This window comes from Lethenteron reissneri, unplaced genomic scaffold, assembly GCF_015708825.2.
Source record: "Lethenteron reissneri isolate LAM-NWPU_2019-01 unplaced genomic scaffold, ASM1570882v1 scaffold_185, whole genome shotgun sequence".
Classification (NCBI taxonomy): Eukaryota; Metazoa; Chordata; class Hyperoartia; order Petromyzontiformes; family Petromyzontidae; genus Lethenteron; species Lethenteron reissneri.
The window spans coordinates 415532-428802 of record NW_026891608.1 but is presented as its reverse complement, the minus strand read 5'-3'; the positions used below and the strand labels follow the sequence as shown (position 1 = coordinate 428802).

General features: G+C 52.5%; 1 protein-coding gene across 2 annotated transcripts in view; it reads left to right on the top strand.

The window, feature by feature from the left end:
• The window catches only part of LOC133339384 (uncharacterized), a 31703-nt gene that overhangs the window by 6850 nt on the left and 11582 nt on the right, over window positions 1–13271 (top strand). For both annotated transcript variants that reach the window (XM_061547526.1, XM_061547525.1), the window contains 2 exons: window positions 4922–5064; window positions 7470–7668. In XM_061547526.1, coding sequence (XP_061403510.1) covers window positions 4922–5064; window positions 7470–7668 — 342 coding nt within the window. The remainder of the gene's footprint in view (window positions 1–4921; window positions 5065–7469; window positions 7669–13271) is intronic.

Genomic DNA, 13271 nt, shown 5'->3' with positions numbered 1-13271 from the left:
CAGAACGGTCACTACTGTGTCGGCCCGTACGAGGGCTGGGGGCCCCAAGGGGGTGCCTGGGGGGTCACGTGGTGGAGGGATCCGGACCCTCCCAGAGGTGGGGGGAAGGGAGGCGTGGCCTGGAAAGGGAGGCGTGACCTGGACAGAGCCGGCCACGCCTGGGCGGAGCCGGCCACGCCAAAGCAGATATAAGCGTGGTGTGAACGCAGAGCGAGGCTGTTGTACTGTACTCCGAAGTGAAGACATCATTGGTCGTCAAGTCCCGAGTCGTCGTCCTGGGCCAGGCAGGCCGTTGCCTGCCTGGTCCAGTCTGTGTCGTGTTCCAGAGTGTTAGTGAGTTGAGGAAGGTGGTCACCACCTTATGTACAGTGTTATATTACTTACCGTTTAATAAATAGTGTTGCCTCCAAGTTGCGTGTGTGTGCACCTAATTCGAACCCACTACATTTGGCGTCAGAAGGTGGAAAAATAAATATTGCTAGGTGTTATCCTAGGGAAGTAAAATGGGCACACGAAAAACAAAGACAAAACTCATCTGGACGTCTTCGTACGACGGGGATGGTGTGACGACCGTCCTTCGGACAGCCCCGGGGATGGCAGCCCCGGTGACAGAGAGAGAGAGATGGCGCTGCACGCGGAGCGGCGGGACTTGCATCGCACTGCTGCTTCGCCGCCATCGGGAACGGAGCGACGGAGCCGCGGCGAGAGGACACCATCGTCGCTGCGGGGGGCTGGCGGGGGAGGCCCGGGCATGCGGGCCACGCGGTGGGCCCGCCATTTCGGCGGCTGGTCGGGGCGCTGTTCTCGCCAAAACGCCGTTCCCGCCATTTCGGCGGCTGGTCGGGGCGCTGTTCCCGCCAAAAACGCCGTTCCCGCCATTTCGGTGGCTGGTCGGGGTGCTGTTCCCGCCAAAACGCCGTTCCCGCCATTTCGGCGGCTGGTTGGGGCGCTGTTCCCGCCAAAACGCCGTTCCCGCCATTTCGGCGGCAGGTCGGTGCGCTGTTCCCGCCAAAACGCCGCTCCTGCTGCCGAAATGCCGCTCCCGCCGACATCAACGCCTGCAGAGGGGGAGTTCCAGCCTTCTGCTCGAGCGCGAGAGGTGAACGGGTTCGCAAGAGCAGGCCGTGTTCACCATGAAAGATTCTTCGGGCCGTCCCAGTGCTCCACCTTGCCGCCCTCCGCTATTCACAGTTTGCCAGGCGAGTCGTGACATGACAAGCACCCGACCTCAAGAAAAATAATAATATCTTCACCCATCTTACGTGCGCCGGGTTGCGATCGCGGGTGTTTTTTTTTTAACTCGCTGGTTTGCGGAGCGTGTTTGTCCGGTTGTGTGCGTGATAAACTGACGCGGCTTCCATGCGGGTGTCTGCTTTTAACGGCGTTGTTAAATACGGCGTCGAGATCGGTATCTTCTGGGTGTAGTTAATGATTAATTCGTTGTTGGTGTCCCGAGCTCCGTTGATATCCTGTAGGTTGCCGTGTTAAGGACTCGTGTTGTTACATCGTTTTGTTGCGAAATCGCCATTGTTATTGTGTATACTGTATGGAGTTTCGCTCGTGATTGTCACGTGTAACTGTAAGAAACTTTGATCGTCATTGTTGCCAAGGTACAGACCGTATGGGGCTTTGCTTGGAATTGTTAACAGTGTATGGAATGTTGGGTACTTGCTTGTGATTATTTACTATGTACGGATTGTCTGGAGTATTGATTGTGTGTGTTGCCATGTGGGGACTGGATGGAGCATTGCGCCAAATGATTGACTGTACGAACTTCGTATACTGCATATACTGTATTAATCAATTCGCCGATTCTTGGGGTTTGTGTATAGTTTTTTGCTCTCAAAATTCGAATGCCCTGAGGCCCGTGGTTAATGTTGAAGGGTATTTTGAAATGACAGGTTCGGTTTGTTTCAAACTCACTCTTTTGTGCGGGAATGCTCCTTGTGGTCTACATGGATCGGGGGTGCGTTTCCGTTAATTGCCGTCAAATTGCGTTGCTCTCTCCACTCGGTTGGTATAGCTGCATGCTGCAATGCGAGTCTCGGAGATGATGTGTACGGATACGGGATGTGAGGTGTATTGTTGTGACCATTGAATATTCGGGATCGTCACAAATTGTGCGTACCTGTTCGGCATTGGATCAGTTCTGTGGGGGATCAAAATTCAAATTGTATGTGTTGTGATGGTGTTAAAATGTTAAATTGCGATGGTGACATGCTGCCAGGGATTTGGAATTGTGGTGCTGGCTGTCACTTATCTTGGGGCGCAGATCCTGACCAGGATGGCCCAGTGAGTGTTGCGTGTCTAACATGAACGTTGTGGTCCCGTCATGCAATGGCTGACGGCTTGACCTGACAGCCCGGAGATTGAAACACTCCGTGGTATGTCTAGCCTAATGGGCTGTGCGCTCACATGGCTCGGAGAGTGTGGTCCCGTCATGCTATGGCTGACGGCTTGACCTGACAGCCCGGAGATTGAAACACTCCGTGGCATGTCTAGCCTAGTGGGCTGTGTGCTCACATGGCTCGGAGAGTGTGGTCCCGTCATGCAATGGCTGACGGCTTGACCTGACAGCCCGGAGATCGAGACACTCCGTGGCTTGTCTAGCCTAGTGGGCTGTGCGCTCACATGGCTCGGAGAGTGTGGTCCCGTCATGCTGTGTCTGACGGCTTCACCTGACAGCCCGGAGATCGAGACACTCTGTGGCTTGTCTAGCCTTGTGGCCTGTGCGCTCACATGGCTCAGGGAGTGTGGTCCCGTCATGCTGTGTCTGAAGGCTTGACCTGACAGCCCGGAGATCGAGACACTCTGTGGCTTGTCTAGCCTTGTGGGCTGTGCGCTCACATGGCTCAGGGAGGGTGGTCCCGTCATGCTATGGCTGACAGCTTGACCTGACGGCTCGGAGGTTGAGACCCTCTGAGGCGCGTTGAAACAGTGGGCTGGAGATTCGTAAGGTTCAGGTGGAGTTGTCCTGTTACGTTGAGACTGTTTCCCTCAGTTGTTAGGGTGCATGTTGTGCAGTGAGTGAACGATGGGTCGTCTCAGCTCGGTCGGTACAGCTATATGCTGCGATGCGAGTCTTGGAGAGAGACTGGGTCGTTTCAGCTCGGTCGGTACAGCTATATGCTGCGATGCGAGTCTTGGAGAGAGACTGGGTCGTCTCAGCTCGGTCGGTACAGCTATATGCTGCGATGCGAGTCTTGGAGAGAGACTGGGTTAAAATCCCACCGATATGGCCGACGCGTGCTGCTGGTTGTGATGCCGCGTCGGAAAGGCGGTGGGGTAGTAACATGGAAATTCCCCCCCCGATATGGCCGACGTGTGCTACTGGTTGTGACGCCGCGTCGGAAAGGCGGTGGGGTGGTAACATGGAAATTCCCCCCCCGATATGGCCGACGCGTGCTACTGGTTGTGACGCCACGTCGGAAAGGCGGGGGGGGGCGTGCTAACGGGTGACTGTCATTGCATGCGTGATTCTAACGGGGGGGGGGGCTGTGCTGGAGCGTAAGTGGGTTAGCCAGTTTTCATGTATATTTGTTGTTAATTCCCCATTTTCTATGCGGTTTCCTTCCTTTTACCCTCGTCGATTCTGTATATATTATGTGATTGTATTTCTTATCGGTCGCCGGTCATTTATTGATGTTGCTGGTTCGGAGGCACACCTTTTCGATGTTCACAGTTGTATTTCGATTTAAAGCTTTAGTGACTGCAGGGATTCATCTTCTTGGTTCTTTCGGTAAAGTCACGTAGAAGGGAAGTAATAAAATAATAAAAATAAAACATAATAAAATAAAATAATTCTCACGACGTTTCGGCTACAACGCAAGCAGCCGTCTTCAGGTGAAGAACGGCTGCTTGCGTTGTAGCCGAAACGTCGTGAGAATTATTTTATTTTATTATGTTTTATTTTTATTATTTTATTACTTCCCTTCTACGTGACTTTACCGAAAGAACCAAGAAGATGTTCACAGTTGTGTTACAGCCGGGGACGGCTGTGTGTTTATACAGGGGGGGGTGATGTAGTGACAGAACGGTCACTACTGTGTCGGCCCGTACGAGGGCTGGGGGCCCCAAGGGGGTGCCTGGGGGGTCACGTGGTGGAGGGATCCGGACCTTCCCAGAGGTGGGGGGAAGGGAGGCGTGGCCTGGGAAGGGAGGCGTGACCTGGACAGAGCCGGCCACGCCTGGGCGGAGCCGGCCACGCCAAAGCAGATATAAGCGTGGTGTGAACGCAGAGCGAGGCTGTTGTACTGTACTCCGAAGTGAAGACATCATTGGTCGTCAAGTCCCGAGTCGTCGTCCTGGACCAGGCAGGCCGTTGCCTGCCTGGTCCAGTCTGTGTCGTGTTCCAGAGTGTTAGTGAGTTGAGGAAGGTGGTCACCACCTTATGTACAGTGTTATATTACTTACCGTTTAATAAATAGTGTTGCCTCCAAGTTGCGTGTGTGTGCACCTAATTCGAACCCACTACACCTGTATAAAAGACACCTGGGAGCCAGAAATCTTTCTGATTGAGAGGGGGTCAAATACTTATTTCCCTCATTAAAATGCAAATCAATTTATAACATTTTTGACATGCGTTTTTCTGGATTTTGTTGTTGTTATTCTGCCTCTCACTGTTCAAATAAACATACCATTAAAATTATAGACTGATCATTTCTTTGTCAGTGGGCAAACGTACAAAATCAGCAGGGGATCAAATACTTTTTTCCCTCACTGTAAGAGCCACGTTTGTTTGCATGTTCACCACAAGTACTGTGTGCGGTCAATGCGACACTTAATGTCTTCAAAAATGTTTCTATTCGGTTTTTGGACATTTTAACACACCTCATGTTCCATTGCCAGAAGGGGTAAAACCTATTCTCATTTTCCATACGAGATGTACTAAAGTGGGCGCTGTGTGTTGTTGTTTCCCTAGAATTTATGGTCGTCACCCCAGAGAAAATGAACGCTGTAGCAAACAGCACGATTTTCCTGCCCTGCTACTACACCTGTACAATCAGCGGCGTTACCCACACGCTGGCGGAGTGGTTGAGGATCATAGATGGACGTGAAGAGAGGGTGAGTTACAAATCTCTCTATCTTAAAAAGACATCTAAATGCAGGAAAACCTTTCCTAATGCGGTTTTTTCGAACGCGTCTTTGGCTCTACGCAGTTTGTCGGAACACGGGGGGGGGGGGGCGTGGGGGGTGTGCTCCATAATACAGGTTGCTTTGGGTTAGATCGTTTGTCTGTCCATTTGTCCGTCAACAAAACTATCAGAGCCTTTCAGAAGTCCTGAATCAAAAAGTTACAGAAAGTTGATCTAAATGGTTTCCAAAAATTGTCGACCCCCCCCTCCCCCAATTTTGTTTTACCCCTCCCCCCACCCAATTTTAATTAATTATTTTGTAGGCATATATAGCTACGCACCCTACATACCATAGCATCAGTAGTATCGAGTGACTCTACAGTAGTATCTACTGACTCTACAGTAGTATCTACTGACTCTACAGTAGTGTCTACTGGCTCTACAGTAGTATCTACTGACTCTATAGTAGTATCTACTGACTCTACAGTAGTATCTACTGACTCTATAGTAGTATCTACTGACTCTACAGTAGTATCTACTGACACTACAGTAGTATCTACTGACTCTACAGTAGTATCTACTGACTCTACAGTAGTATCTACCGAGTCTATAGTAGTATCTACTGACACTACAGTAGTATCTACTGACTCTACAGTAGTATCTACTGACTCTACAGTAGTATCTACTGACTCTACGGTAGTATCTACTGATACTACAGTAGTATCTACTGACTCTACAGTAGTATCTACCGAGTCTATAGTACTATCTACTGACTCTACAGTAGTATCTACTGATACTACAGTAGTATCTACTGACTCTACAGTAGTATCTACCGAGTCTATAGTAGTATCTACTGACACTACAGTAGTATCTACTGACTCTACAGTAGTATCTACTGACTCTACAGTAGTATCTACTGACTCTACGGTAGTATCTACTGACTCTACGGTAGTATCTACTGACTCTACAATAGTATCTACTGACTCTATAGAAGTAACTGCACACATTGGGGTGGGCGGGGGAGCAGAGGACATCGCGCTGCTCTGGATTTCCCTCAGCCTGTGCTGCAGCAGTAACTGTGCAGTTTCTGGCTTGTCTTGATGCACGCTGCCCTGCAGTTTTCTCAGCTCATGCTGCTAAGGTGCCTTCGTTGTTTGTTAGCTGTTTGGACAGCCGCTGCTCCTCCACTGTTTGTTTTGCGTGCCATAGCGCCACTCTCTTTGTCTTTGTGTTTGTCTTGGAGAGGCTTCATTTTTTTCTTTTCGGGATTTTTAACGCGAAAAACCTCCCTCCCGTCGTCGCTCAGTGAGCTCGTTTGCATTGCTCGGGGCAACTGCGAGTCGTGTTACGCGCATGCGCAGATGCGTGCTTTGTTACAAAGTGTGATTTTCTAAGTGTAGATTGGACCAAGGGCAAAAACAAATACCAAGTGTTCGTCTGGGGGCTTAGTTTGTTGTATTTGTGTACTTTGTTAAAACATAAACAAAATAGTTTGTCAGTTAAACGCATTAAAAGGATAGGCGTACACAGACAGACAAAAATACTTTCATAGGTGTAATAAATGACATCACTGGAACCATGTACATGCAGTCACCAACTTACAAACATCAAACTTACGAATGGGTCACAGGATCTAATTATATTCCTAAGTTGTGGACTGCCCTATAGTGTGCTACAGCTACTGCTGTATCTGTATCTGCTCACGTTCATTCTAGGAATCTATGCATACGTAGCCAGTGGTGAAGGGTGCGTGGGTGATCCAAAACCCCATCTCAAAATATTTCCTCCCAGGGTTATATTGATATACATTTTGGTAGACAATGCAATTAGCATGCATGTGCTGGTGGACTGTTTGATATGCACAAAAGCTATGACGTCACATGGTATTGTGATGTCATAACGTCCGTACATATGATCATCTCTTGTATGTATGTACGTTGAACTTCTTTGCACGATACGTAGCCAACCGTGCTAACTCTACATCTTACAACCTTCTGTATTTTGATTCCGGTAAAAGGTGTCCAATGGATGTTAAATAAATTCTTATTCATTCTAGGCATGAACTCCGGTTATCCTCGCAGCGACTTTTGGCTGGCCATTGAACAAAGATGGTCACCATATCACGCGGTGTCACATGTGCTGCTGCGGCCATCTGGAACGCTCTGCCTTCCGATATTAGGAAGCCACTGGAGCTATGCACTTTTAAATCATCATCTAGATTGAAAACTCGTTTCTTAAAACTGATATTTATGTTTAGTTTGTTGTCCTTCCCCCGCACCTCCAATTAGCACGGTTGCCTATGTACTGTGCCAAAGAAGTTCAACATGCATACAACATACATACATCATACATCCATCTTTGATCTGTGCATGCTCTCGCTTTTGTTGACCACAGCTTTATCAATACCCCAATGGAGATAGACAATGGCCTTTACACGCCACCTGGATGGGTGATGTGTCCAAGTGTGACGCCTCCATCACCGTCAGTGACATCAAGACCCACGACTCTGGGCGATATCGCTGTGAGGTCACGGTGTTTCCACAAAACAAGCACGACATTGGGTATCTACAGCTGAATGTCAAGAGTCCATCAGGTTTGTGTTATTATCTTCAAACGTCGTCTACATTATGACCCACAACTCTATCACCTATCCTATAGACCTGATATAGAACTCAACATGTACACTTTAGAGTCATGGGCCCAGTGCCACGGTGAACTGGGTTCAACCCCTGGCTACGATCTCATCACCACCATTGTACATCACAACCTTTGACTGCTCCTCACCGACATTTACGCAATCTTAAAACAACGTCGGATAGGAGGTGACTTGGAGGTCAGAGTGCTGAGTTAGCGCCACTCAGAAGCATGGGGTCAAGTCCAGACATTTGCCGGCGAGTTAACCGAGTGCTAAAGTCGAGTGAGTTGATGGACTAAGCCCCCCCTTCTGCAATCCTGCACTTAATTGACGAAATTAAAACTGAGAATTAAAAGTATATTGGGAAAGTCTCGCTCCCAACTGTGTGAGAGCGAGAATTTCCAATTAATGTGTATATTAGTGACGGGACACAGGGATAACATTTGGTAACGAAAAAATATAGAGAGGAAACCCTTGCCCAACGCGGTTTCATCTAACGCATGTTTTGGATCTAGACGGTTGTGGCTGATGAGGTTTGTTTTCCACAACACAGGGGTGGTATTTAAGTGATACGCAGTTTGACGCTGCGAACATTTTCGTGAGAGTGCTGCGTCCATTGGAGCGTGCGAATTGACTGTGAGAACGATGTATTTACCGTGTATGTCTGTGTAGGGCTGTTACAGAGGGGCTGTTTGTGTAGGGCTGTTTGCATAGGGGCTAACGGATAACAAACACAGTGGGCGGGGACTCCGTGAGCACACGGGGTGGTGCCCGCAACGACGTCCGTACTGGACGGCGTGAGGGGGGTTTCGATCCTCTAGGGGGGTATAAAAAGGGTTGAGCCAGAGAGCTCGGGGCTCAGTCTTAGTGTAGTTAAGGGAAGAGAGAAGACCGGCCAGATAGGCCCTGGACTCCCCCTGGGACGCCGCCCTTGTAAGGGCAGTGCAGGCTGGAGCCAGTGGCGTGGTCCCGGAACCAGAGTCAGACCTCTGGGATTCCGGGTACCGTAGCCCGACTAACCAGTGTCGGGCCAGACAGCCTCCCCTAGCCCGTTAGCGGAGGACTCAGCTAGGAAGGCTAGCTAGGGGTGAATTCCCAGTTGTACGGGTGAGGGGGCCGATACATCCCTCCAGTATTGTAAAGACATTGTGCAAATAAATACGTGTGCCTTACCCCGTTGTCCACGCGTCTTCAAGATCACTTCATCTGGCGTCAGAAGAACCAAGAACATGGACACGCGCCAAACAGCTCGAGCCAGGGAACAGCAAACGGAAGACGCCGCCGAAATTGTCGAGCCCGAGATGGCTCAACAAGACGACGTGCAGCCGGGGCCGGACGCGTTCTTGCCGGAGCGTCGCCATGAAGAGGAGCAGCGGACAGACCACCTGAGGCTGGCTCACGAGAGGCTGGCGGAACTGCTCTACGCCGCTGCCGCTACGCTGGAGAACATCACACGGCTGGGGGCTGGTGGTCCACCGCGGGGCGAGGGGAACCGGCGTCCGGAGCGCCTTCCCGCCATTTCTGAAGATTCAAATTTTGAATTTCCCGCCATCGACGCGGCGACCGCTAGGGGCGTGGCCAACCTCAACCTGGGGTCCGACATCGGCCGCGCTGGGGCTGCCGCATCAACGACGGAGGAGGGCGCGTCATCAAAGCTGCGACAGGCGATGCCATCTGCCGTTCGCGCCGAGACGCAGCCGGGTCGGGGAGACAGCAGCCCAGGGGACTCCACGGCAACTGCTGCGCTGCATCAAAGGCTGCCCCCGCTTAAAGAATTCGTGGGCGCAGAGGGCGACTGGAGCGGCTTCCGAAGACGCTTCCTCGCCCACCAAGAAATGGCTAAATGGACAGACGCAGAAGCTCTCAACGCCCTGCCGGCGCTCCTGGACGGCGACGCGCTTGCCGCTCTAACATCGGCACCGAAGGAAAGGCGCTCTACGTTACCAATGGCGCTGCAGCTGCTGGGAGGGGTCTACGGACCATCGGCGGAATGTAGACAGGAGTTCTACGACCGCAAGCGGGGAGAAAAGGAGTCGCCCCTGGCGTACCGAACGAGCCTCCTGGCGTTGGCCAAGTCGGCCTTCCCCCGTATGGATGACGACGGCATCGACGCTATGGTGACGGAGAAAATACTCCTCCTGGCTGACGATCTTGACATCGCTGTCGTCGCACAGGAGGACGCGGAAATGACATCGCTCCAGGCGGCGCGGCTCCTCCACGCAAACCTCCTGTCGCTCCGGCGAAAAGCCAGCAGGGCATCGGCGGGGCGTGCGGTGGCTGCAGCCACCCTTCCGACGGAGGAACTCTACGCCGTCGACCACCGACGGCAACAGGCGACGAGTGCACGGCCGGGCCAGGACGGGTCGGGCCGTTCCGACCATTCGTCACCTCCGACGTCGCTCCCGCGGTGCTTTAACTGCGGCGTCTGGGGCCACGTCGCCTCGGGGTGCCGCTCTCCTCGTCAGCGCGGGACGACACCTCACCGGGACGACGGGCCTCATCCCAAGCTCCACCATCAAAAACCGGCGAGTCGCGGCACCCCACACGTTTGGCCCACACACACACCCGTCACGCACTCAAACACCGCGACGAGAGGGGGGCCGGTATCACGCACCATCGCACCATCACGCACCACTCCGGGTACCCATATCGAACCCGGCCAGTGGTCCGTGCTGGCCGATCGTGTGGTTGCCGCATCGTCGGGGTCGTCGGCCGTTGTGGGGTATATCGACGGGGTTGAAGTGCGCATCCTGGTCGATACGGGAGCATCGGCGACTATTATTTCGGAATTAATTTATAATATTCTCCCCGTCCGGAGTCGTCCCTTGATGCCAGTTAACATACCATTCTATGCGGCTAACGGGGGCTCACTTGGCATCATCGGACAAATTCGTGCCCAAATTTGCATCGGGGAAATAAAATTGTCTGGGCCGATTTTTGTTTCTTCCTCGCTGGCGGTTCCGTGCCTGCTGGGGACGGACTTCCTGGCCAAAATGCCGATTGTAATTTTGATCGACCAGGGGTGCATAGAGCTTCCATCGGGCAGACGCATGGCGTTTCTGCCATCGCCGGTTGCGACTCGGACGGCGTTCGCGACGGTGCCGGCGCTCGTGGAAAGAACGGTACGCGTTCCTCCGGGGACGCAAATGCTGGTACCCTTGAAACTTCGGCGGCCCCTCGTTAAGGGTGCTGGGGCACAAGGGGTACTGTTGGGACCGTCTAGGGCCGGGGTTAGTGGACCTGACTTACTACCGGCCCAGACCATAGTGAGAGGGGATGGTGAACCCTTCATCGCGGTCCTTAATGTGGGCTCGCGGACGGTGGTGATCCCACAGGGGACCGTGCTTGCTCACGCAACGCCGGTGCCGTGTGAGGAACCCGCCGTAAATTGCGTCAACACTGTCCCTGCGTCGCGACCGCATTCGGACGGCGATGAAGGGTGGCTCGAGGCGCTTTGTGCGGGATCGACGGACCTGTCCGATTCAGAGCGTCAACAACTTAAAACGCTACTGCGAGAATTTTCCGACGTTTTTAGTCGAAATAAATATGATTTGGGTTGCACTCACTTGCTGCGTCACCATATTGACACGGGTGACAGCGCGCCAATTCGCCAAAATCCGTTTCGGTTGAGTCCCGCCGAAAAGGACCATGTCAAATCGGCTGTTGATGACATGTTGGCCGCGGACATCATTTCTCCTTCCACCAGCCCTTGGGGAGCGCCGATCGTCCTGGTTAAAAAGCAGGACGGTTCGTTGCGGTTTTGCGTTGACTTCCGGCGTCTTAATAAAATTTCGGTTGCCGACGCATACCCGCTCCCTCGGATGGATGAATCGCTTGACGCCTTGGCGGGAGCGCGATTCTTTTCCACACTCGATTTACTTTCGGGATTCTGGCAGCTTCCTCTGGATGATGAGTCAAAGCCTAAAACTGCTTTTCGTACACCGCACGGCTTGTTTCAATTCAACCGGTTGCCGATGGGCTTACACTCAGCGCCGGCAACTTTCCAGCGTTTAATGGAATTGGTTTTGGCTGGACTGCAATGGGAGTCGTGCCTCATTTATTTGGATGACGTTATCGTCTTTGGAAAAACCTTTGATGAACATCTCCAGAGGTTGCGGGCGGTTTTCCTAAAGATGCGGGCTGCTAATTTGAAATTCAAGCCCCAAAAATGCCATTTGTTGCGTGATTCGGTGCGTTATTTGGGGCACATCGTGGGACGCTCAGGTATTGCTACCGATCCCGCCAAAACGCAGTGTGTCAGCTCCTGGCCGACTCCCACCTCGGTGGGAGAGGTCAGGAGTTTCATTGGGTTCGCGTCGTATTATCGACGGTTTGTTGCTGATTTTGCGACAATTGCTAAACCCCTGCACGCTTTAACATCTAAAGGGGTTCGGTTCCACTGGGGTCAAGAGGAGGAGGCTGCGTTCCGCTCCCTTCGGGACGCCCTGGTGAAAGCCCCTCCCTTGATCTACCCTGATTTTTCGAAGCCCTTTTTGCTCGACACCGATGCGAGCAACACGGGTATTGGGGGTGTGCTTTCCCAGGTGGTTGATGGCGTTGAACGGGTGGTCGCATACGGTAGTCGGGTGTTGTCTCCTGCGGAGCAGAGATATTGTGTCACCCGTAGAGAACTGTTGGCAATTGTTTTTTTCATCCAACAGTATCGCCCATATCTGTACGGTCGGCATTTCACCGTCCGCACAGATCATGCGGCACTACAGTATGCCCTGCGGGTTCAACAACCATCGGGACAGTTGTCTCGATGGTTGGAGGTCCTCCAGGATTTTGATTTTGAGACCACTTACCGTAAGGGCGTTCGCCATACCAACGCGGACGCTCTGTCACGCATGCCAACCACCTCGGAATGTGCATGCCTCCTGGGGTCGGGACGTTGCAGACCTTCAGGGGACGCATCGGTTCCGATCCTGGCAGCCACCGACGACGACGAACCACTGCCTGATAATTCGATCGAACAACAGGGAAGGGATTCCCTGTTGGGGTTGCCCGTCACTGAGTGGGGGCGCCTCCAAATGGAGGATACCTCCCTCCTCGGGTGGCGTCGTCGCGTCGGGGGTGCTGGCCGGGTGAAAGGTGATTCGGGTGCATGGGAAATGGTACAGGGTCTGCTCATGCATTGGGACGCAAAATCGCAGCGACATCGGCTGGTCGTCCCTTCGGAGTTGCGAGGCAAAGTGGTGTGGGCCGCGCATGAGCGCCTGTTACATCTGGGGACTCTAAAGACCCTTGCACTGATACAACTAGATTTTTTTTGGCCTGGTATGACAAAGGATGTTGGGGATCTTTTTAATTCATGCCCGCGGTGTGCGCAACAGAAACCGCCGGCACGGGAGTCTAACCCGCCTTTACAATCAATCAAGGTGTCCAGAATAAATGAGCTTGTCGCGCTGGACATCTTGGGCCCATTTCCCGCCACCCCCAGGGGCAATAGGTATTTGCTGACAGGAGTCGAGTATTTTACGCGCTGGCCCATGGCCTGGCCCCTTGCCAACCAGTCGGCAGCAGCCATCGTGGACGCCTTTGTTCAGGGATACGTCCTGGAC